General features: G+C 34.1%; 3 protein-coding genes across 4 annotated transcripts; 2 read left to right on the top strand and 1 right to left on the bottom strand.

Annotated features, from left to right (window-relative positions):
- Positions 1–2451: 2451 nt before the first annotated feature.
- LOC131608769 (uncharacterized) lies at positions 2452–5646 on the top strand. The gene has a single exon (XM_058880303.1). The coding sequence runs from the start codon at positions 2667–2669 to the stop codon at positions 5418–5420; it is 2754 nt and encodes a 917-aa protein (XP_058736286.1). The 5' UTR covers positions 2452–2666; the 3' UTR covers positions 5421–5646.
- A 567-nt stretch (positions 5647–6213) lies between these two features.
- Positions 6214–10545, bottom strand: LOC131608771 (cationic amino acid transporter 9, chloroplastic). 2 transcript variants are annotated; one of them, XM_058880304.1, is made up of 9 exons: positions 10127–10545; positions 8990–9396; positions 8708–8884; positions 8140–8364; positions 7877–8053; positions 7420–7647; positions 7071–7160; positions 6741–6830; positions 6214–6652 (listed from the first exon to the last, which is right to left on the bottom strand). In XM_058880304.1, exons 1-9 carry the CDS (start codon positions 10377–10379, stop codon positions 6518–6520), a joined length of 1782 nt encoding a protein of 593 aa, XP_058736287.1. In that variant the 5' UTR covers positions 10380–10545; the 3' UTR covers positions 6214–6517. The 2 variants fall into 2 exon arrangements, with proteins under 2 accessions (XP_058736287.1, XP_058736288.1); XM_058880305.1 differs by lacking the exon at positions 7071–7160 and having other exon boundaries at positions 10127–10543.
- Positions 10546–13441: 2896 nt separating this feature from the next.
- On the top strand, positions 13442–15513 carry LOC131611144 (DNA polymerase delta subunit 3-like). Its single transcript, XM_058883248.1, has 3 exons — positions 13442–13989; positions 14183–14347; positions 15196–15513. Exons 1-3 carry the CDS (start codon positions 13534–13536, stop codon positions 15334–15336), a joined length of 762 nt encoding a protein of 253 aa, XP_058739231.1. The 5' UTR covers positions 13442–13533; the 3' UTR covers positions 15337–15513.
- Positions 15514–24711: the final 9198 nt, after the last annotated feature.

The following is a 24711-nucleotide window of genomic DNA, read 5'->3' as shown; positions in this document are numbered from 1 at the left end:
GATTCTTCTAACATCAACAAGGATACCTAAAAACTAATAACAATGTTAGATTTTTTATAACGATTAATCATACATAAATTTCTTATAATAAGTAAATATCATCATCGTCGTCATCATTTTAACATCAGCGTTATTCAAACAGTATCATTAGTATGCAAACAACATCATCATCATTACAGTATCATCATCAAAAAGTACATCATCAACTTAACATGGAATCATCTTATATTCTAATACAAATCATCACATGGTAGTAAATAATAATAATTATGGCACAAGCCATTAATTTCTAATCCATACATATATGTTAATCCTCATCAAATAAAGCATAGTAGGGTTAAAAACCATGATATAAATCCTTTTGAAGGTAAGAAATACACATTAAAAAGGAATGTGAATTATGTGTCACCTAAAATCATTTTCTTCAAAAACTATAGGAATTAAACCCAAAACTTTGAGTAATTCCTTATCGCTACACAATGACAATGAAAGAAACAAGAAATAAAATTTGGGAAGAAAAGTTTATTAGGGTTTAAAAAAATAATAGGAGAAAGAAGAATATTTTCTGCAGAGTTTATCTACTCACAAACAGTGGAAAATCTTATTCACTTTGCAACTGTAAAATTCTGTGAATGTAAGTGTGTACGAATATGAGTTATTCCCTCTATTTATAGTTTTATGTTACTTTATCCCTAAGGCAAATCACAAAACATAAAATCCCAAAACACCAAATTTTGCTAACACTACAAAATTAGGCCTAAGTCGAAGTACCTGTCGAGGCAACTCCTTCGACATTTCAACACACGCTAGGCTAGACTATTTCAACACAACCTTCTTTCTTCGAGCAACCTGCTTCAACACAAGAAATTACAATCTCAACACGCAATCTAATTCATTGTGTCTAAGCTATTACATTCATCATAGCTCTTTGTCTTCAGAACACTTCAATCTGCACACCATTCGTCATGATATCTAAGGGCACATAAGCGAATAGATCTATATTTTCTGTAGAAATCTTATAATATTGTCTTCCTCTCTCCTTCATAGATATGTTCTCATTTTATCGGATTTCCCTGAAGAAATTATAATATTACCAATCTTGGAAGCAAATGGAGTTTTACTCATAGTTGTTGGTTTGGTAGCATGAAGGTGTATTATATTCAATGGATACCTATTTTGAGTTGATTATTCGGTATACAAACCAACTATCAGGCAAAGACTAAAGTCATTGATGTCCACATTCTTGAACATATTATCTTTCATTGATGTCCACCTGTTGGTAAAGTCTAATGTCTCCCAATGCAAGTAAGAAAATGGTGACATCTTGAACACTTACATGTTTTTCTTATTAAGGAGAATAACTCTGTCTACTTTGATTAATTCAATAATTTTTTAAACTAATTATATGTCACTGAACGGTTGTCGTAATTTTTTGAACATAAATAAGATTCAAGAAAAGTTATTCTAGTAGCCATTTTGAATTTGGAAGGATGCAATGTGATGTGATTTTGAATCAGATAATAAGCCTCGAGATGGTTCGAAGCATCAACACCTACTAAAATAAAAGAAAAGGATGAAGAGTTATAAGGAGCTTTTGGGTTGGTTTCCTCAACATCACCATAACTTTAAGGGTAATTATGAGAATTATATGAAGATATTGTGAAGTTAGTTTTTGGAAAAAAAAATATTGATAAATAACTTAGAAGATCAAATAAGAGTGTTGAATAGGTGAATAAGAAATAAGAAAGTAAAGAAGAAAGTAGATAAAAAGTGGAGATAAAAGATTTGATTGAATTTATTAATAAAAGATGTTTGCCTAATGATTAGTCTAATTAAATTGTAATCATTTGGAAATAGCAAGATAATTATTGGGTTAATTGAATAAACAAGGTATAACGAGTCTTTGCCCATTCATAAGTCGAGAGAGTATTTACAACGATTATTTTTCTTCATTTTACGATGCAATAGAGAAATTATTCACGCATTAGTTATATAATTTATGTTGCATAATTTATCATCTCACACCAACATATAATTCAACTCTATTATAAGAGGAAGAGCACAATAAATATCAAAATTCATCTAAAAAAAATTTAACATGTCACAACTACTACAACATACAATTTCAATGAGATTCCTTTCCAACATATCTCTCTCTTTTAAGTATCAATTTTACATTGAAAATAAAGTGTTGAAAGATCCTACTAGATCTTCTTTACATTATCATTCAAAAATTATATAGTAATTACATTACTTAGTTTGGTAACCATACAACAATACAACATCAAACAATTGATTACTTAACGGTTAATTAACAACAAGATTCTTTTCTCCATGACCCATCTCAACTCATTCAAGTATAAAAAATAACTTAACACCATAGTCTTTAATAACCCAAAAACCGTTCTCAAATAATATTCCAATTATAGTAAAACTCAAACCAACACAAGGGCAATTTCGTCATTCTAAATAAACGGTAATTATTGACAAAGACACTTTTTGAATTCTACCACATCGTACCAACCACTAACATTTACCTTAAATGTTTGTTCTTCCATTTTTGTCCCTCAACCAAAGTCTCTTCTTTTCTTCAATTTTCATTCCCATTTCACAATTTCACAAATTCACAAATCCCAACCAACACCCATTTCTCTGAAACCTCATCAATGGCGGATCCAACCCCTATCCCAAAACCCCATTTACAGATCCAACCAAAACCAGTCAGAAAAGGTAACTCTTGTTCAGATTTCGTTATAAAGTTTCTATTTTTAGCAATTTTTGTTGTTGTTCTTCTATTTTTTCCCTCACAAGCTCCTGAGTTTTTGAACCAAACCATACTCACCAAGCTTTGGGAGCTTCTTCATCTTCTGTTCATTGGCATTGTTGTTGCTTATGGTCTGTTTAGTAGAAGAAATGCTGAATTAGAGACTAATTTAGAAACTCAACCTAGTGGTGATAGTAGTAATAGTAACAATTCCACAACACCTAGTTATGTTTCCAAGTTTTTTCCTGCTTCAACTATTTTTGGTGATGAGTCTGAAATTGAAAATGGATTTGAGGAGAATAAGATGATGATGCATTGGAATGATTCTCAGTATTTTGAGGGTAATAGTAATAGTAATAGTACTGTCGGTGTTTTTGATGAACAGTACAATACTCAAAAATTGGGTAATTCTGATGATAATTTCGGTTATTCCGGTAATTCGGTTAGATTTGATGATGGAAATGGAACAAATGTGGTTCAATCTTGGAGTTCTGAGTATTATTATAGTGAGCCTGTTGTTGTTGCTCAACCGTACTATGGGAATGGTGAATGTGGTGAGGTTGTTGGTCATAAGCCTCTTGGATTACCGGTTCGGAGTTTGAAATTGGTTGAAAGTGAAGTGGATGGTTTAAGATATGTAGATGAGAATGCGAGTGATTTGAGTTTAGGTTCGATTCGTTCGGCTAAGAGGCTAGATATGAGTGAAGATAGGGAGTTTGGAGATATGGACCCTACTAATTTGGAGAAAGAATTTAATGATGCTGCCGTTGGTGGTGTTGGTGGTGGAATAGCTTCGCATATTGATTGGAATTCGAGGTTCGGAAGGATGGAAAGGGAGAAAGTTTATGGCAATGTTAATGGTTCTTCGCAGTTTAGTTCTATTTCGGTTGATGACACTAAATTTGATGGACTTGGATCGAATACAGCGTCATTCTTTTCTCATGCCGGTGTCTATTCTTCGTTTGATTCGATTGCGTCGGATAATGTGAACTTTCAAGAGGAGGAAATGACACGAAAAGAGTCTTCGTTTGAGCATGCTTCGGAAATGAAGAATTTTCAAGACAATGACGTGAGACGGAGGAAGGTTTCCTTTGTACCTGCTCAGGAAAATATGATTTTCGAAGAGGACGAAATGATACGAAAGGAGTCTTCATTTGTGCATGCTTCAGAAATGAAGAATTTTCAAGACAAAGACGTGAGACGGAGGAAGACTTCCTTTGTGCCTGCTCCGGAAAATATGGTTTTCGAAGAGGAAGATAAGGAACAAAGGATTCAAAGAAGAGATTTGGGAAAAAAGGTTTCCGAGGGCCGTTCTTTGAGAAACAGAAGGATGGCGACGAAAGGGAAACACGCTGATGGTGTTTATCCTGCGAATTTCAGGACAATGTCTGCTGATGAAACTCAATTTGAGTCGCATGGTTCGTCTTTCCAGTCTGCACGATCATTTTCTTCCGACACCGGAATTTCTTCGGCCACTATAGACTTCCAAGAGGAAGATGGTATGGTACAAAAAGAGAGTTTCCCTTTGCATACTTCAGAAAATATGAATTCCCGAGACAAAGATATGGAGCAGAAGAACACTTCCTATGCGCATGCGTCCGAAAATGTGGATTTCCATGTCGAAGATTTAGGACAAAAGAAGAATTCCTTTGTGCCTGTTTCTGAAGATATGGATTTCGAGGAAATGGATTTGGTGAAGATGATTTCGCAGGTGTCTTCAAGAAACGAAACGATGGAAACTAGAGGGAGATATGCTGTTGTTCCTCATCCTTCGAATTTCAGGCCAATATCGGTTGATGAAATTCAACTTGAATCACGTAGTTCACGGTCTTTGCAGTCTATGGGATCTTTCTCGTCCCATACGAGTAACACGAGTATGCGTTCTTCCTTAGATTCAGTTTCATCGGAGAATATGAACTCGCTGCAAGAAGGCTTAGGGGAAAAGAAGAGCTTGCATGGATCTTCTTCTTCCTCTTCTTCTTCTTCAAGTTCACCGTCATCTTCAGCTAGAAGAAACGTAGAAACTTCGTTGCAACCATTTGAAGATCGTGGATATAGTATCAACAGCTTGCTTCATGATGACTTGAAGGGTAAAAGTGGAATTGTAGATGACGATCCACCACCTCGCTACGAAGAGTCGGTGATGCATCGTTTGCACTTGGACTCAGACAAGCCTACAAGCTTAGCAAAAGCTCTAGCGAAGGGGAAATCGGTTAGAACAAGAAGAGTCAATGGATTGACTTCCGGAACGAAAAAAAATGATGAAATATCTAGCAAGCAAGCTGATGATGATAAGGTTGTTCTAAAGAAGCCGAAAAGTAGAGAACCCGATTCGATATTGAAAGGGATCAGTAAGAAAACTCTCGATTGTTATATTCCTAATCATAACGAGGGTACGTTTTCGAGCCATCGTAAGAGAGATAAACCAGAACCATTGAAGAACGTGTATAAAGAAGACTCTGATAAGAGCATCCAGGGTAGCTCGGACGATGATAGGGTGTCCGAGTATGTCAATGAATCAGGATTGGACTCGGAGGTTGATAAGAAAGCTAGTGAATTTATAGCCAAGTTCAAAGCTCAGATTCGGCTGCAGAAAACTGTATCAATTGAAAGATCAAAAGGTCAGAAAATGTTTGGAGACAACAATGTTAGGTGAATTGTAAACTCCATTGTTGTATTCCATTTGTTCATCAAAAGGTTTTATTAATTCTTGTTTCATTGAGCTTTCTCTTCGCTTTTGATTATTTGATTTTCATTTTATGCTTCGGCGTAACCGATTAAGTTCAAATTCTGTTATTTTGTTGTGGCATTACTTCCACTTATTGATTTTCACATACAACTAAATATCGATCAATATTGCTTTCATTGCTTATGTTTCTTGACCCGATTCGTTTTGTTCATTTTATGCTTCCCATAACTGATTAAGTTCAGTTTCTGTTAATTTGTTGTAGTATTACTTCCATTTTTTGATTTTCGCATACAACTAATTATCGATCGATGTTGCTTTGAGTGCTTCTGTTTCTTGACCCGATTCGTTTTGTTCGCTATGGTCAGAAGACACAATCTTGTCTTCAAAAGGTTGAAGGGCTATAATATAACTTAATTTTCACCTGACTTTATCACAGAAATCCAAAAAGAAATATGTACCAAATCCATCCAAAATTGAAAACTACATGCATAAGATGCCAAGTTTGGATGATAATGGTGGTAACCAATAAGGTGCAAAGTCATATATAACACAACTCTCACACTCTTAATCTATTATTGTGTTCACAAGAACAATATCAATGGATCAATTATTGAGTTATTATATGACCCACATAACAACCTTTATGTTGTGACAAGTGGGTGATCATTAGCAGCTTGTGTTTAATCATGCTACCACAACAAATTTGTGATGATGATGCATCCACTCATGACATACAACAAATTTTTAATCAAGTTGCACATGATGAATTTCTCTTTTTAATCAAGTTGTAAACAAGAGATACATGATATATATTACACATGTTGGGGGAGAAAGGGAGGATCTCTTAATGGGAAAGATTATGTTTTCTGACAGTCTCATATACAATCTAACCTAACAATAACCAAGCCTTATCCCAATGTAGTCGATTACATGGACCAATTTTTCGCCACAATTTAACCTGAGTATACCCAAATAGATTATTGGCTCCATAGATTTTAACAAACACCGTCCTCTCCCACGCCCAAAAAAAATTGTTCAACATTCGAACTGATTACTCATTGAGCTTATTCCGCTGGAGCTTCGTGATAAATAATAGTTTCATCTGCATTGGGGTCTCCATGATATTGGCCATATATTGCATAAACACCAACCATAACAAAACTTAGAATCACAAATCTCACCCATGCTTCATGATGTAACTGTAAACAAAAGTTCATAAAATATTCAACTTAAAATATATAATATCATTTTGGCGAAAATTTCATAAAGGAGAGATGATGGACGTACCTGGCCAAATAAGAACATGTTAAAGAAGATGCAAATATTTGGCACAATAGGAACTCCTGGGCAAGAAAACGCTACTGAATCTCCATAAACCTAGATAACAAAATGATGAAAATAGAACATAATTAATGAGAGAAATCAACTTCAAAACTCGATATGAACGAACGCTCAGTTGCAAAAAAAGTTTAGTTATTATTTCCCATAAGCGTTGCAAAACTGTTGGCTCTGAGAGTGCTTTTCTGTTTGGATGGTTTGACACATACAATACATATTGTGTTTGTTATCGATCTCTATATAATAAATTTGAATTCTCGTTCTTGAGTATGAGTTAACCTCAGTACTTAATCTTCTCCTTATGAAGCCATGCCGTACCCTCCTGCTCGTGAAGAGACCACTTGTTTTCTTCATGTTGCGACGTGTATTCTGAACTTCCATATATTAAATCAAATTCAAAATATTAATGTACTTCTTCATTTTTCCCTTTTTTACCAATGACATGATTCAATTAAAACTAACTACAGTATTATATACTTTGCGAAAGAACCGAATAGGACATTAATTATTAACAGATCAGTGGTATATTAAATTGATTTCTAACATGGCCATTTTGGAATTCGAATTCGAAGTAGTTCAGTCAATAGGTAGTTAATTAAACTAAAAAACATATATATATAACACTGACCTGGCGGAAGAGAAGAGCAATAGAAGCACCAATTGCAACAACTATAGCCACGATCACAAAGATAATTGAAACTTCATAACGGAACAAGAGCCCTGCAGTAAATCCCGAAAGAGCAACAACAACGAGGAAAAATACACCTTCTCGCTTAGCTGAAGGTGATACTTGGCTATTTGTCTTATCCTTCCAACGAAGTACTACAACGCAGGCCGAGACAACTGAATAGCCGGTCTGAAATAAATAAGTGAATATATTAATGTCACAATGTCATTTTAAAGATAAATAATTGACGTTACTCCTATCAATACGTAAGCACGCACACATATTGGTATAGAACATGCATACTTTAGCAATTTTGAAGAATTTGGGGTTCATATATCAATACTACTTATTATGCAAGATGAGATAAAATATATTGGTTGACAACCACACTATCATGATACTAGAAATTGACTCTTACCAGAGTACCAACGGAAAGAATGTGTGATAGCGTGTGCACATTAAGCAGCCCAGCCATAATACTGGCAACACAGCCAGCCCAAATCTGAGAATTAATAGGGGTGTGGCGTCTGGGGTGAACTTTAGCAAATAGTGCGGGTAGTAAACCGTCCCTACCAAGCCCAAGATATAGCCGAGACTGCTCATCAGAAAGAAAAGTCATGTTATGTATGTACATTAGCACATGCCATTAGGCATATCAATCAATATCCAGACATTATTTACCTGAACATAGAGGCCAACAAGGAGTGCCGTTGTAAGTCCAGCAATTGCGCCAATACTAATCAGAATAGAAACGAACTTTAGTCCTTTAGATTTAAAAGCTTCAGCCAAAGGAGCGTCTTCTCCTAGAAGATTGAATGGAACCATTCCAGTAATTACTAAGCATACTCCAATGTACAGTGCAATACATACCAAGAGGCTTCCAATAATGCCTATTGGCAAATCCCGCTGAAAAGTCAAAAATTAAAAAGATAAAAAGAAGATATCGTGAACTAATTTGCGAAAATAGAAAGAGGACGAAAATCGTAATGAACACACAGCATGAGTTTAAATCAGACTCAGCAGATGATATATTATTGCAAGATAGTTGATGTTAGATGGCTGTTCAGATGTACTATTACATTTACAATTAACAAGATGACTTAATGGTAACTGATAACTATTATTTAAAATCCGAATAGCTACTACTTATATCAAATAATTGGTGGAAAGACATAAACAGAAACATTAGACAACAGACATAACATCTGGAAAATTCAAAAACCACATAAGAAATGTCAAGACAACAAACCTGTGGCTTCTTAGATTCTTCAGCTGAATTGGCAACCGCGTCAAATCCAACGTATGCAAAAAAGACGACAGTAGCTCCAGTCAAGATACTTCTTACACCATGTGGAGCAAAAGGAGACCAGTTGGAAACATCAACCTCAAAAGCTCCAGCAACAATGACAACAATAACAATGATTACCTGCAGAAGACAGTAAAATGACTCGTGAGTCCGTTCTCAAGCGCAGCATTAACACTCTGGTCAATGTTATATATACTCTGCTAATTTATGAGATGGAAATCAAACCTTGGTTACTGTCATAAACGAATTCACAGTTGATGATTCTTTAACACCAAGACAGAGAATTAAAGTGAGAAGCATTAAGAGAACCGGAGCTAAGGCATTGATGGATAGCACGTTTCCTATGTTTTCACCATGTCCAATCCAGTTTGGAATGTTATCTTTGAAAACAGGGAAGATTTCAAGAAACGATATTATATAACTTGCTAAGCTTCTTGCTATGCTAGCTGCCCCAATATGATAGTCAAGCATTAATTGTGAAAAAACAAGAAAGGCAGTAAGTTCGTTAAAAGCCGTATAGGTGTATAGATACGCTCCTCCAACAACAGCAGGGAATCGAGAAGCTAGCTCAGCATAACAGAGTGCATTTATAACACAGGATGCTCCAGCAAGTATAAAACTTATTGTTACCCCTACAACATAAAAAAACCATGAATAAGCTACAAAGTTCAGAACTGTAATAACAAAAATAACCATTACAAGTTCTAATCAATATCCTTTTAGCCAACCCATCCTCCAATTCTTTTACCTCTACTTTTAGAATTTGAATACCAACTCGGTATAGAACCGACTAATCCGATAAAGACCAACCCGGGACTCGTTTAAAGCCAAAGCAAATCTCTGTATGGACTGACCTAACACAGGAATTGTTAGCACTTACCAGAATTCGAACCTGAAACCTTAAGAGGAGCACACTCTCAGGTCTCAAGTCTTCACCAACCGACCAACCCCTAGGGGCTAGGTATTTGTGTTGTAAATGACTCATATACTATGCAGCAACGACACTTCAGATTTAAGACATGTCTAGTGTACGACTAATGTCAATATCCGACACTACTCTCATTTTCTCAAATTATTATCACAATCAATAATGTGTCAGTATCAGTATCGTGTCTGGTGTCTGTGTTTCATAACTAGTGTCATGTGTGTGATTTCTAGTGTAGAGTTCACTTTCAGCTCAAAATACTGCATACACTATTACAGAAGAAAATTCAATAAAATTAAAAATCAACATAAAATAATTAAAATAAATAATCCAATACTTCAATCTGCATAAATATTTACATTCAATCACAATTTCACGTAATAATAATATTAACGACAAATAATTCAACACGTGTTCAATCAAAATTCAGCTCATACCAGGTCCGGCGTCATGAGCAACGGTGCCGGTGACGACGAAGATACCGGCTCCGATGGAAGCTCCGATCCCGAGGAGGATAAGGTCGAATACACCGAGCCGACGGGAGAGACCATGGCCGGAGCTATCGCGAGCTGCCTTCTCCGCCGGAGATACCAAGCGTTTGGATCGGAGCGCCGATGACCAGAAACGAGAGCAACAGGAAGAAGATGAAGAAGAAGACGAAATAGGAGGAGAAGTACTACGCATTCCCATGGTAGGAAATTGAAATTGAATGAATGAAGATGAAGAAGAAGCTGAGAATAAAATTGAATTAAAAAAAGTGCTTATTAGTTTAATCACTTAATTGATTTTGGTTTAGGTGAAGTCACTGTTATGGTTTTGCTATTATCTTTTGTGTGAAGAATCTGAATTCTGAAATGGATTCAAATTGTAATTGGAAATTAAAAATACTCAGTTTTAAATATGAAAATATTTTTCAGTTTTTAAGTTTATTAATAACAAAAATAAATAAATTGGTTTGTTAAATAACAAATTTTGGAATTTACTAATAACAAATGTATTAATCTATAATATAGACTAAATACATACTAGTATATTTCTTAGGCAATTTAACAAATCAAGTATTTTAATTAATTCTGTCAAGGAAACAGTTTTTTTTTTTTGTTATATATTAAGAAATAGATTTTATTTGGTTAATTTGTTTACTTTTTTTCTATAACTTAAAAATAGAATTAGGAAATGAAAAATCAGTAATGCAAAATATAGTTGCGATATACGAATAATAGTTTTCAAGACATTTTATATTTTCAATATGGTGGTCAACTATATTTAATGTTTGCTAAAACACGAAGATTTTTTTAATTTGAAATAATTTTAAATTAAAAAAATTTTGATATTAAAAAAAGTTATGGATAATGATGAAATATTTAAAGAGAATATTTCAATCCACGACAATTTAGTTTAGTAAAAAATAAATCGATACACGACAATTTTAATGAATGAAAATATGTGAAAAATATAATTTGGTAGAAAGAATATAATGAATCTTTCTTTAATAGTTTAAAAAGTTTGTTTAGTCGATCTTACAATATATATAACGATGTATTTTTAGTTTATAAATATATGATCATTTTTTCTAATTTTCATTGCTTATTCACTTAGTAATCATTTCTTGTAACAATTATTCTCGTCTACCAATTCGCTTATGTTTACAAATTCAACATTTTACCAACGAATTTTTATCGTAGTTCCCTCTTATACTTTCATATCTTTTTCATTTTACATTTGGATGGTCATGTTTACTAGAGAGTGTGATGCAAACGACAATTTGATTGAGATTGAAACACATGAGGAGAGGTATAGGATATAAAGTCATTGTCTATCGAAATTGAAGCGAAACAAAGGAGAAGTTGAATAGAAGCTTGTTGAGCTAGGGATACTTGGGAGCAATAATCAAATTATGATATATGGTATTTAAATACCATCATTAATTTTGCTAAAAAAAATGAGTTTTAAAATGCATTGCTTCAAATATGATCATGTAAGAAGATGCAAGCATGTTTTTTATGGATTGGTCATATGAGATTTCTGAGCATTTAAAGTATTATATCATGAATTGTAATGAATCTTAATGATAATCCATTAGCGTGATTATTCTCTTGGATATCCTCATCTTTGAAAGATATTTTGGCATCCCACTTTTATTCTTCATCTTCTTTGATAATTGTTGTTGTCATCAAAATTACTTTCAATAGAGGATTTATATCTTCTTCATAGTATTCTTTTTTTTATGATGACAAAATATATGGATGGGATTTTTTTTCCGACATTTGATACTCCCATTATCTTGTATATCTCTCCTCTTTGTTTTGCAATTCAAGCTTTGGTATCCTGAAATAAAAATGAACAAAAACAACCATACTTCATATTCCCCTTTTTACATTATCAAAAAGAAGAAAGAGAATAAATCTAAATCAAATTACTATAGGGAAAGATGCATCAAGATAGATACAATGATTAGATGAAAATATATAATAGCATATATTTAGACATTTATCTTCTTCACAATTGTAAGTACCAATGTTGATGCCAATCATGATAGATGAACTCATACCAATGTTGATGCTCTTTTAAGAGTGATTAGATGCTTTTGAAGGTACCAAACTTTTCATCATGGATGGGATCCTTATGTCGATTATAGTTCAGAACATGTCAAGGTTAGGCTTTATCCCTCTTCATGTTAATATAAAACCTAAGAGTTTACCTGCATGGATGTTAAACGAGCATTTTGTTTGGTTTAGGCACATGTTATATCTCCGGACTAAATTCAAAATTTTAGCTAAGTATTTACGATCATGTCGTCTATGTATATTTCAAGGTTTCTCCCTATATATTATGCGAATACTATTTCAATCAACCTATAATAGGTACATCGACGTTCTTGAGGCCAAATGTCATCACCTCATATAAGTAGTTACAATTGTTGATCACGAAGGTTGTTTTGGGGGCTTCCAACTAACGCAGCTTGATATGGTTATAACTCGAGTAAGTTTATATGAAGCTTAATGTCTTATACCCTTATGAAGCATCAATTAACATATTTATGATGTATAGTGGGAAAAGAGCTTTATGGCAAGCCGAGTTAAGATCAGTGAAATCCACACATATTCTCCATTTTCCCACATACTTTCTCACCTTTACAATATTGACGAGTCGAGTGGGATATTTAATCTCGCTTATGAATCTCGCCACCTTCAGCTTCTTGACCTTTTCATTGCGGCTATTCTCCTTGTTTCTCTTATCTTTTCCTTTTTCGTATTACCAATTTGACAGTGGTGTCGAGAGCTAAGGCGATGATAAATAATATTGACGTTAGTGCCAACATGTCTAAAGGGATTTGGTGAATAGATACACATTCTTTTCTAACAGTCAGACAGGTTATTTCTCTTGAATTTCTGTTAGAGAGATGCCTACCTTCATTGTTTGCAAACTTTGGAGGCCAATTTGTATTTTTTTTTTCTTTCCAAATCTTCCATATGATAGATTTAACTTCAACATGTACCTTATACTCTCCTTAAGTGTGGTCTCTTTAAAAGAATATATTTAATTTAATATTTAATATTCTCCATAAAACAAACAACGCCTTAAGAGAATATTAATAAATGCTCAAATTTAATTTTTGTTTCATGAAAAAATCGTTTACTTAATATTATTGTAAACAAAAATTTCAACTACCCCACCAAAAACCGTTAGAACCGAAAACCGCCACAAACCATCACATCAAAACCCCCCTTATTTAACCCCAATTTTCCCTCTTTTTTCAATCCTCTTTCCCACTCACACTCACAGAGAAAAAAAAAAATCAAAACTTCACAGAGCGAAAACGAAAAATCCAGAATTCAAAACAATGGGTGATCTTCATCATCATCTTCAGAATCAAGAAGATCACATTTTGATCCCAAATTCTCACAACCAACAAGAAAACAACGATCTTTACTCAATGCTGAATCCCAACAGCTCTTCCACCTCAACCCACCACCACCATCACAAACAGCATTCTTCTTCAACCAAACGCCGCTCACCGCCTTCATCTTCAACCCTCGAACGATCCGCCAAGAAGCATTCTTTCGACCAGGAGGATTTCACCCGTAATGGCTTCTCTGCCATTACACTTCCTTTCAGTCTCCATGGCAATGTTCTCCGCCGCTGCATTTCTAATCCGGAGCAGTCTGCTGTGACTCCAATGGTGAAAGGGGCTGGTTTGCCTCCTCTGCATCCCAACTTGAGGAGGTGTTTGTCTGCTGATGCTAAATCGGTTTCTCGTGCTTTGAGTTCGGAAGAATCAGCACCCGCTGATTCAATGGTAGGTTTAACTGTTATGTTTCTTTGTGAAAGTTTAATCTTTTATGGATTTTAGGGTTTTCTTTGATGGAAAAATTCAATTTTTTTGGATTTGGAATCATGGGTTTTCTTTGTTTGGTTTAATTCTTTGGAAAAAATGTGATTTTTTTGGATTTGGAATCATGGGTTTTCGCTGTTTTTGTGATTGATTGCAGAGGCTTAAAAGGATGAAGGATCGTTTGAAAGAAATGAAACAATGGTGGGATGAGGTTATGAAAGAAGAAGATGAAGAAGTGGAAGAAGAACAACAACAACAAGAAGAGGAACAAGAAGAGAAAGAGCAATCTCCTGTGGTTGAAGAGGACAAAGTCCTATCTCAGGTAAATATTTTGATCTTGGCTGTGATTAGTCTTCTGTTGTCGATTATAAATTTGTGGTCGCGAGTTCATAAAACAGTTTAGAACTATCACAAGTTATTGATGCTTATGTTGCTGCATTTTGTGAATTTTCGAAGGAAATTTATAGTACATTTTTCCCATAAGCATAATAAATTGCTGTTATCATATATAGTAGAAAATTTCAAACGAGATTGACGAATATAATTGCAATTGCGGTTGCGATGTGTTTTTGAGTTAAAACTATGCATATGCTTGAGAGATTAAGTGTTGTTTTTTGATGAATTTGTTTTCTATTGTGGTTGAAGAGAACAAAGTCCTATCTCAAGTATATGTTTCTGATTGGTCTTCTGTTGTTAGCTTCGATATATTTAGGTCTTTAATCGATTTTAAATTATGCTTGGGTCGCAATTGCGGTAAAATGGGGGATAAAGGCAGCCGCAATCGCTATTGCAATGTCATTGCGGAGGCCTTAGAAATCATTATATCGCAGAACACAACTTAGAACTATCACAAGTTATTGATGCTTATCTTGCTACAATGCAATGTTATTGATGTTTTGATCACGGATTGTGATTGGCCTTCTATAGTTATCTTCAATATATTTAGGTCTTTAATCGATTTTAAATTGTGGTTTTTGCCACATTTTGCGAACATTTTTCGAAGGAAAGTTATAGTATCTTTTTTCCATGAGCATAATTAATTGCTGTTATCATGATATGTGAAGTTTGATTCTTGATATATGGACTAATATAGTTGCAATGCGCGGTTGCGATGTGTTAGCAAATTAGAACTATGCATATGCCTTATGATGAATTTATTGTGTTTTGTAGGATGAATTGGGGGAAGATGTTGAAGAAGCTGTGAGAGTAGAGTGGGCTGAAAAATGTTTAAGTCTTACTTTCAAGTGTCCATGTAGCAAGGGCTATGAGGTTTTGATATCCGCCAACAATTGTTACTATAAGTTGGTATAGATTAATTAGTATGTTTGGTTCCTTTTAATTTAGGAACCAACTTTGTTTTTATTCTTTTTTTGAATTTGGCAAACTTCTCTGTTTACATATATAGCATTTGGATTGTAACATGATTAGAATCAATGTATAATTGTACATTTGTTTTGTACTATCTCAACATTCTTCAAAGGAAATGAATGAAAGTATATTTTGTACCTATATGTTTGTATCTATATGTTTGATGCTACTGTTGTGACACATTGTGGAGATACTTGAATGTTCAAAGTTGTTATGTTTGAATTGGTAGAATTCAAAAGCTAGGAAATTCAGTTAATCTATTGTTCAATAGTTCTCGAACTCGTTGGCTTGACTTGGATTCTTTATAGTTTTTGTTATTGGCCGAGTTTCAAGAGGAGATTATTTGAGTTGGAGCTGTTGAAACTGCTGTTTTTAGCACTTCAGTTGGCGTAACCGGTTACGCCTGTTACCGTAATCGGTTACGAACCCGTAAAACAGATTTACTGTAGATGTTGCGTTTGCGTAACCGGTTACGCTGTTTGCCGTAACCGGTTACACTGAAGCCCAACTGTTTTTCTGTTTGTTTTAGGGTGTTTTAAATCATTCCAATCATTTTGTAACTTGTACTATATAAGGAGCTCACTACTCCTGTGTTGTGGTTAATGCCAATTCACTATCTCACCCTCAATTACTCTCTCTCTATTTTTCTATTCATTCTTTAATCTTCATCTTCTTCAATTGATCATTTTCCCCATTAAAGAAACCTTAATTTGATTTGTATGTTCCAACAGGAGCCAATAGTTTTCTGACTAGGGAAGCAATTCCATATTATAGATTAATTCGGCATTAGGGAAGCAACTTAGCAATTTATCCTTAATCATTAGTAAGTTTTGTAATTTGTTTTTAATTGTAATAGTCATGAATCCTTAAGGATGAGGGACAGAAAAGTCAAGAGTGAAAGGAAATAAGATGGCAGCTGAGAATTTGAAAGTCAGTATGAGCAAGATCTAGGAACCACAACAACTAGACATTAAAATAAAACACTCAACATTACATAGATAATCATTAACATAAATTTAACATGACATATTGTTATAAACGAGTAGTTCAAGACGTTGCAACATATTGATAATATCTTCAACGAATCTTGCAATCTTCGCATCCTTTTCAATCGGACCCTTTGTCGCATAACAGCGAAAAGTACACCACATAACCTCTAAATCTTCATCCGTCTTCAGTTCGAAGTTGGTGAACTGTAACTTTTCTTCACTGTCAAACGAGGGTGAACGATGCTCGAGCTTGACAACTCTTTGATTTTCTTGATATCGCAAGAGAGAATTCAATTTGGATATCAGAGCGGCGAGAGGTGTGTCTTTGGTGACCCTAAATTGAAGTGGTGACTTCTCACCATTGAAATGTACAAATCCAAGGTGAGGAAATATATTCATTTTCTAATTGTGGTGTGTTTTGTAGAAAATATGGGATGAGAGACATCCTATTTATACAAGTCTTGGATCACCTTGGGCCTTAGAAAATTTATACAGTCATTCATGCACTTTTCGGAGGTGCATATTTGGATAAACCCTACTATTTGCGAAAAAAGTGTTTTCAGATATGCATATCCTAAAAGTGGCCTGATGTATTTATTTTAAAATTAGTATGAGTTTATCTGGATATGCATATCCGAAATCACCCCTGAATTAAAAATAGACAATTTTTGTGAGCATAAATAGAAGTTGTATAAAAAATTTATTAACCGAAACAATCAACATTGTCGCCATCATTGCTAAATTTATATTATTTGTGTATTAAATTTTATCAATATTACATCGTTGACAGTAATACATTAAAAAAAATATCGATTACAATCCTTGACTCGACCAAGTTTCTGCCTCTTTTGTGGAATCTGTCGTCCACTCCAACGATGTACTTGGTATAGGACACCTCGGTTTCAAATATACCACAATAAAATATAGCGATTTTGAAATCCACCCAATAGACATCATGTGCACGGAAGGATCTTTAGGTGGGCCATATCTTCTCAGATCGATACACACCCTGTTATATGTAGTTGCTATAAGATGACTCATTTTTGGGAAGCGCATCCATTTTGAAAATGGTGTGGGCCGCTAACACAAGGAGTAAGAGCGTCGTGAATTGCACCCAAATATTCTTTTTTCCCGTATAGCGATGTGTATAATTCTCTATGCATCGTCAACTCTTTCCAAAGTTGTTGGCGGACAAGACAATGATTCTCCTCTCCTCTACCGAGGCAGTCAGATACAATTCGATAACCGCAATTACCATCCTCCTTAACATTTACAATCTGCTCAATGTGTTTGTGCATAAAATCAACATTTCTTCAATGAACATTATTTTCGTCATTGGTGAAAGAGGTGGTTTGCTAATGCGAGCACCCTTGTGAATATTTTTTTTTAAGATTTTGAAGTTGGAGAATCCGGAAAATGTGAATCAATATGTTCAAAATATGAAGGTGGCCACTTCGTTGAATTTTTATCTTGTGTCGGTTTTACCTTTTTAAGGGAACATTTGGTTTTAACTAGTTCCAAAGGAGGTTTCAAATATGTGGTTTCTGGATAAGCAATCTTTCTCAGCTGCTCTTTGATGTGCAATTTCTTGGTAACATCTGCTTTAGAAAATCTATCTTTGATTTTTTTCACACTATTTGACTTGGTTGCGTAATGGTTGTATACTTTAAGTTTTGCTAAACTTTGAAACCTGATTATGTATTCAAGTTTCTGCCATGACATGAAATGTGTGCCTCTTGCTTGGGAATTTGATTGCATGATAAGGATTAGGGCTTGTTTGTCACCTAAACGCCTTTGAACTAGTTAACTTGTATGTTTGAGTTGATGAACTTCATGTTGCTTTGTTAAGTGGATACTCTTAGGAGATGGCTAGAGGCCTTGGGGGTTTTGTCTTTGGACACTTATTAATGTCATGTTATATGTGATTTGATGCTCTAAATGTTTAGTGTCATAAGATGGACATGTTTGTGCTCTTTTTCCATGATATATGAAACTTGGTGTGGGTTTATTAACCTCTTGTAAATGATGAACACCATGATGATATGTGGGATGTTGTGAGCTCCTTTGAGCTACATACTTGGGTTATGCCATGATTGTTTAGGTGTTTACCTAATTGCTCGTTCTAATGAATATGTGAACCTTTTTTTCATATAATGAATGCTTGATTGTTAAATTATGTTTGACTAGGTTTCATTTGTGTGGTCTCTCTTGATTAAGAGTAGATGGTCCTTGATACTTGTTAAGTACTCGAGAGGAGGTCTTTATCTCTATATTTATTCCTCAAGACTCGTTAAGTACTCAAGAGGAGGTATTTATCTCTATGTTTTTGCCTTGAGACTTCTTAAGTACGCGAGAGAAGGTCTTTATCTCTATGTTTGTTCCTCGAGACTTGTTAAGTACTCGAAAGGAGGTCTTTATCTCTATGTTTGTTCCTCGAGACTTGTTAAGTACTCAAGAGGAGATCATTATCTCTATGTTTGTTCCTCGAGGCTTGTTAAGTACTCGAGAGGAGGTCATTACCTATAAGCCTTGGATTTTGTTCCTCGAGACTTGTTAAGTACTCGATAGGAGGTCTTTATCTCTATGTTTGGTCCTCGAGACTTGTTAAGTACTCGAGAGGAGGTCATTATCTCTATGTTTGTTCCTCAAGGCTTGTTAAGTACTTGAGAGGAGGTCGTTACCTCTAAGCCTTGGCTTTTGTTCCTAGAGACTTGTTAAGTACTCAAGAGGAGGTCTTTATCTCTATGTTTGGTCCTCGAGACTTGTTAATTACTCGAGAGGAGGTCATCATCTCTAGGTTTGTTCCTCGAGGCTTGTTAAGTACTCCAGAGGATATCATTACCTCTAAGCCTTGGCTTTTGTTCCTTGAGACTTGTTAAGTACTCAAGATGAGATCATTACCTCTATGTTTGATTTTACTTGTGCTTAGGTGTTTGATTAAACACTTGAGACTACTCCTTGCTATCTTTTGCTTGGTGATTGCCATGCTCCAGATTCTCTATTGATTAAGAAGAATTAAGTAGAATTTAAAGTTGTATCCAAGCACGACTATATTAAGTAGGATTCCCTTTATCTCAACTTTAGGTACATCATTTCATGACAACAAATAGGAATGAGGTCCCTTTAGTTTGTATGTCCTCCATGTGCATATAATAAGACTAAAATCTCTAATCCATAATAAAATACCTAATAACGATTGAAACTTCATAAAGAGGGAGGAAAGACTCAAGTCTCATTTGTTTAAGGGATTCACTTGAGATTATTCTCCCAACCAAAACACAAACCAACAACAATTCATAAGGACAATTTTCCACTAAAACACACACAACAAACATAAAAAAAAAACAGAAAATGTTCGTCACAACTACGACGCTCTGACTTCTCCATTGCACCATGGAGGTACGTAGGCATAGAGTTCAGAAAACTCTGGAGAGCACAATAATTATCAAAAACCTTAGTTTATTCATGCACTTCATTCCTCTAGCAAGTAAGTAGTTTTGTAACACAGACGTGAGCGATGTTAATACCTTCTCCTCGCGTAACCGACTTCTGTACCCTTTTCTCTGATTGTGAGACCTTGTTCTTGCTCATTTGAGGTTTAGTGATATTCTTTCTCTTGATGGGATAAATATATTAGTGGCGACTCTGTTATTTTTCGCGGTAGCGACAGCCACAAATTTTGTCATAGAAAGTTAACAATTTAGTCTAAAATTGGAGACGAAAAAGTTTAAAAAAACCGTTTTTCAAAGAAATTTTTTTAGACTAAAAATGATTGTTAGAATATTTGGAGAGATGACAACCATATTTAACCATTAATTAAATATAACAATTAAAAGGAAACAACATCATTAATTTCTACACTCATATCACATAACACTCTCAATTATATATATAACATATGCAACATATTTCATATCTAATTAATTTTATTATAGAGTTATTTAGGTATTATTAGTTTATAGTATTAATTACTAATAGAGTTTAACATTTGGCAAACCCTAAACAAAGTGGAAAATTTGACATTCTCGCTTGTCTAACACGTAACACACCTATGGTTTGATCAACCCTTTTGAACCTTACCTTATACTAAGTGATGAAGTTTTCTAACAGATAATTTAGTCTTCCGAGCTACTTTTTCATGTTTCAATTGATATAACTCTTAAGAATAAGTGATACAATGTCAGATTTAGATGGAAAATGAAGAAAACAATGCATTAAAATAATATTTTAGATAAGATTTGACTTGATCCTCGCAATTGTCAGGTTTCATTAATAGTCAAAGGGAGATTGAAATATTTAGAAGGTTAAGATAAATTATGGAATAAAAGACTATGGATCCATGAATTTATTTTTGGGATAAATAACATTCACCCCCTGTCGGGCGAGTTTTGAGTTTGCCCCCTATTAAATTTTTTTGTTAGATTCCCCCCTTATAAAACACAGATTCCATTTCTGGAACCCCCTATCCCTTGTTTGGCTGACTGGACGGCTGACTAGGCGTGAGAATCTCTTGTTTGTTTGGCTGAATCGGCTGACTGGACGGCTGACTAGGCGTGAGAATCTCTTGTTTGTTTGGCTGAATCTCTTGTTTGGCTGGAAATCTCTTGTTTGTTTGACTGAATCTCTTGTTTGGCTGGATATCTTTATAGAATATTAATTCTAAAAAATGGTCTCCATAGGAATTGAACCCAAGACCCTTAGTACAAGCAACAAATACCCAACCACTACACCAACACATTTCATTTGTTTTATATGTAATTATAACATTTTTTTGTTTTATATATATTAACGTTTTTTTTTGTTTTTTTGTTTTTTTAAATTGTTTTTTTGTTTTAAAACGTTAATATAATATATATATTAATGTTAGAAAAAATGTTGCTTATTAACGTTTTTTTATAATGTTTTTTATAATGTTTTTTTATAACAATTTTTTTATAACGTTTTTTTATAACATTTTTTATAATATTTATTTATAATGTTTTTTTTATAAAGTTTTTTTTTACTCAGTATATAACGTTTTTTTAAATAACATTTTTTTTATATTGTATTTTTATAAATGTTTATTAATTTATAAAAAATGTTAGTTTATAAATAAAATGTTTGTTAGTTTTTAAAAACATTAGTATACAATTAGGATAATATTTAATTAACTGTATATATTATATAAACTAATATTTGTTATATACTATTTAATTAACTTTAACATATATATATATATATATATATATATATATATATATATATAACATTTTATTTTTTTTACTTTTAATAAATAACATTTTATATATATAACATTTTATTTTTTTAATATACTGTTAATATATATAACATTTTATAAAATTAATATAATTAAATATTAAAAAACCGTTAATAATTATAATTAATAAGATTAAAACTTTAATAATATAATTAATAAGAAAAATGTTAATTATAAAATTATTGAGCAATATTAATTTATAAATTCCTAACAAATATTAACGTTTTATATTTTTTATATAAATATTAACGTTTTAAATTTATAATATATATTAAAATTATATATATTAGCTATAATATATATTAACGTTTTATATATATTAGCTATAATATATATCTTAATATAATACTAAATATACAGTATATACCTTTAAGTTTCATAAAATAACACAATTGACATAGTGGCCTAGTGGTTTGGTAAGCTGGTGTTATTTGACTTGGGGGGACTGGGTTTGAGCCCTATGTTGGCCAAATTTTAGAAATCTGCATTTTCTAATTTTTCCAAACGTGCCAAGTCGCCAGCCACATGGATGCCAAGTCACCGGATTCTCTATGCCCAGTCAGCCAAACAAGGGATAGGGGGTTCCAGAAATGGAATCTGTGTTTTATAAGGGGGGAATCTAACAAAAAAATTTAATAGGGGGCAAACTCAAAACTCGCCCATATGGCAGGGGGGTGAATGTTATTTATCCCTTTATTTTTTGTTGAAAATGATTGGAAAAGTATTTGGAAAAATAGGATAAACCGTTAAATTCTCGTGTCATCACATATACGAGGCTTGACGTCACACACACATACAAAATATATTACAGAAGACAACATTTCATTTATAAACTTAGCCCACATCTGTGATACGAAACATTATTAAAAATATTCTCAAACTTTGCTTTCACATGTGGGCCCTAGGTGTGGCATATGTGATACGACCCAGAATCCAAATCTCACATTTAGACTTCGCTTGTAACACCCGTATAATTTTAATTTTTAATTTAATTTGAATATTAGATTAATAATTATTATTATTATGGATTTTATGAAAATAAGAGGAAAATGATGGTTAAAGGCATTTGGGCCATGTGTGAAATTAGTAAGAAGAGGGGGGTGTGGTGCAGTAAAGCCCTTACTAATTTAATATTATTTTTCATAAAATAATCAGAATTGGGAATTGGGAAAGAAAGAACGTGAAAGAACAAAATTGGGAACAAGGTACGTGAAGGAGAACTGTAGAGGGAGAGACCAAGAACCAAGACTTTTATCTGAGGTAAGGGGAGACTCTCCGTTTAATCTCTTTTATCGTATTATAGGTGATAGTATGGATTAGGAGTATGATTGGATCCATTGATTCTATATTCTGAATTTTCATCTGTGTTCATCATTGAAATTGAACTGTTAATCCCTAATAACTGATAGATTTAGGGTATGATGAATGAAATTGATTATGGGATCATATACTATGGTTAGGGACGAATTCGTATGCTGTTTAGATGCAATTTTTCTGGTTTTTAGACTCAAAATCGTGGACTGGTATGAGTAAAAGCGAATGGGTTTTGGACTGTTACGAATTCTGCAGGTTCTGGGCATTTTCTGGTGTTTCGCGTATGAAACAGTGCCATACGCGTATGGGATGAGGTCATACGCGTATGGGGGACACTCCCAAGGGGCTATACGCGTACGATACGCAGTTGCCCTGTCCTAAATACCTCGTACTGGTGTTTTGCGTATGGGGAGCGTATGGGGATGCTCATACGCGTATGGGAATTTGGAAAGAGGAAAATTATTCTGGTGATACGCGTATGGCAAGGCTGATACGCGTATGGGTTGGTTTCTAGGCCATTTTGAGTTCTGGCGAAATGCGTATGATACGCGTATGAGGCAAGGGGATACGCGTATGGGCGCGTATGGACCCTATGATACGCGTATGGTTTCCTGCATGTGAAATTTCTGTTTTGTGATTTTTCTGGAAGGTTCGATGATGTATAACTTTCGATTTGTAGGCCTGTTTGTATGCTATTTTAGACTGTGTAAACCTTGTGATGTGATTCTGCGGTTTACTGTGATTGATTGTATTGAATGATGTAATGTATATATGAACATGCTTAGTATTGTTGATGATGATGATGACGATGAAATGAGTATAGATGATGCTACTCATAGAATGGTAATGATGAAAGTATGTTATATATATGTTGCATGCATTCATAAACATGGGCTGAATCCTAGATGATGAGAGGACTCAGTGAGGGGCAGAATTCCCATTGTGTGGAATTGGTGCTGGCAGGGCCGTATCTGGATGATGATAGATCGGTCGGTGGATGATTTCCACTGGTGATGATTGGTACCACATGCATAGTGTCAGTTTCATACATGTGCATGATTTGTTTATAGCATGATGATATATGTTAGATGTTGACTGTCTGTTTATCTGTGGATGTGTGAATGATTGATTTGTTTGAATATGAACCAATTGGGTGAATGATATGACTATGATATGTTATTATTTATGATGCAATAACATTGGTTAACTGTGATGAGACTCACCCTTACTTGTTGTCATTTTCAGATTAAGGATAGCGGCGCGACTTGGTGAGGATTAGCTCATAAGTCGGTTTTTAGTTATTGTGTCGATGTCATGCTCTGGTAGATGTAACACTGGAAACACGTTTGTTTTGAGTTGATTATAACTCTAATTGGTTTTGTTGGTTGAGTCGGATACATTAAAGATGAATGTTGACTCTATGTTTTTGATTCCGCTGTGTATAACATGATTTTATTTAATGAGTTATAATTTTAGTTGTTTCAGTGAATGCATGATATGTACCGACGTGTGTTTTCTTCATTTTATGAATTGTGATGCCTCTCTACATGTTACTCTGATTAATAATTATTTAATTGCCGCGGGTTATTAGAGGGGTGTTACAATAGTGGTATCAGAGCATAGTCGGTCGTTGTGACCAGAGTCTTAGTGTCAGTCTTCTGTGTATGCGACTAATACAAGCTATTGTCGATACTTTTGTTCTGACCGGATTGTTTGTGTTAAGCAGAACAATGGCTGGAAGAGGAGGAAGAAACGACG

The sequence above is a fragment of the Vicia villosa genome, linkage group LG6 (assembly GCF_029867415.1).
Source record: "Vicia villosa cultivar HV-30 ecotype Madison, WI linkage group LG6, Vvil1.0, whole genome shotgun sequence".
NCBI classification, from domain to species: Eukaryota; Viridiplantae; Streptophyta; class Magnoliopsida; order Fabales; family Fabaceae; genus Vicia; species Vicia villosa.
Note: the sequence above shows the minus strand (reverse complement) of the source record. Positions and strands in the feature narration are given on the sequence as shown.

Bases quoted from the DNA above. Each gene is read 5' to 3' on its own strand.
- LOC131608771 (XM_058880304.1), bottom strand. From the start codon at position 10,379: ATGGGAATGCGTAGTACTTCTCCTCCTATTTCGTCTTCTTCTTCATCT. The intron at 8,365-8,707 runs GTTTGTTGTCTT...TTGACTTTTCAG, and splicing joins AAGAATCTAAGAAGCCACAG to CGGGATTTGCCAATAGGCAT. The intron at 7,648-7,876 runs GTAAGAGTCAAT...TATTTATTTCAG, and splicing joins TTCTTTCCGTTGGTACTCTG to ACCGGCTATTCAGTTGTCTC.
- LOC131611144 (XM_058883248.1), top strand. From the start codon at position 13,534: ATGGGTGATCTTCATCATCATCTTCAGAATCAAGAAGATCACATTTTG. The intron at 13,990-14,182 runs GTAGGTTTAACT...GATTGATTGCAG, and splicing joins CAGCACCCGCTGATTCAATG to AGGCTTAAAAGGATGAAGGA. The intron at 14,348-15,195 runs GTAAATATTTTG...TGTGTTTTGTAG, and splicing joins AGGACAAAGTCCTATCTCAG to GATGAATTGGGGGAAGATGT.
- LOC131608769 (XM_058880303.1), top strand. From the start codon at position 2,667: ATGGCGGATCCAACCCCTATCCCAAAACCCCATTTACAGATCCAACCA.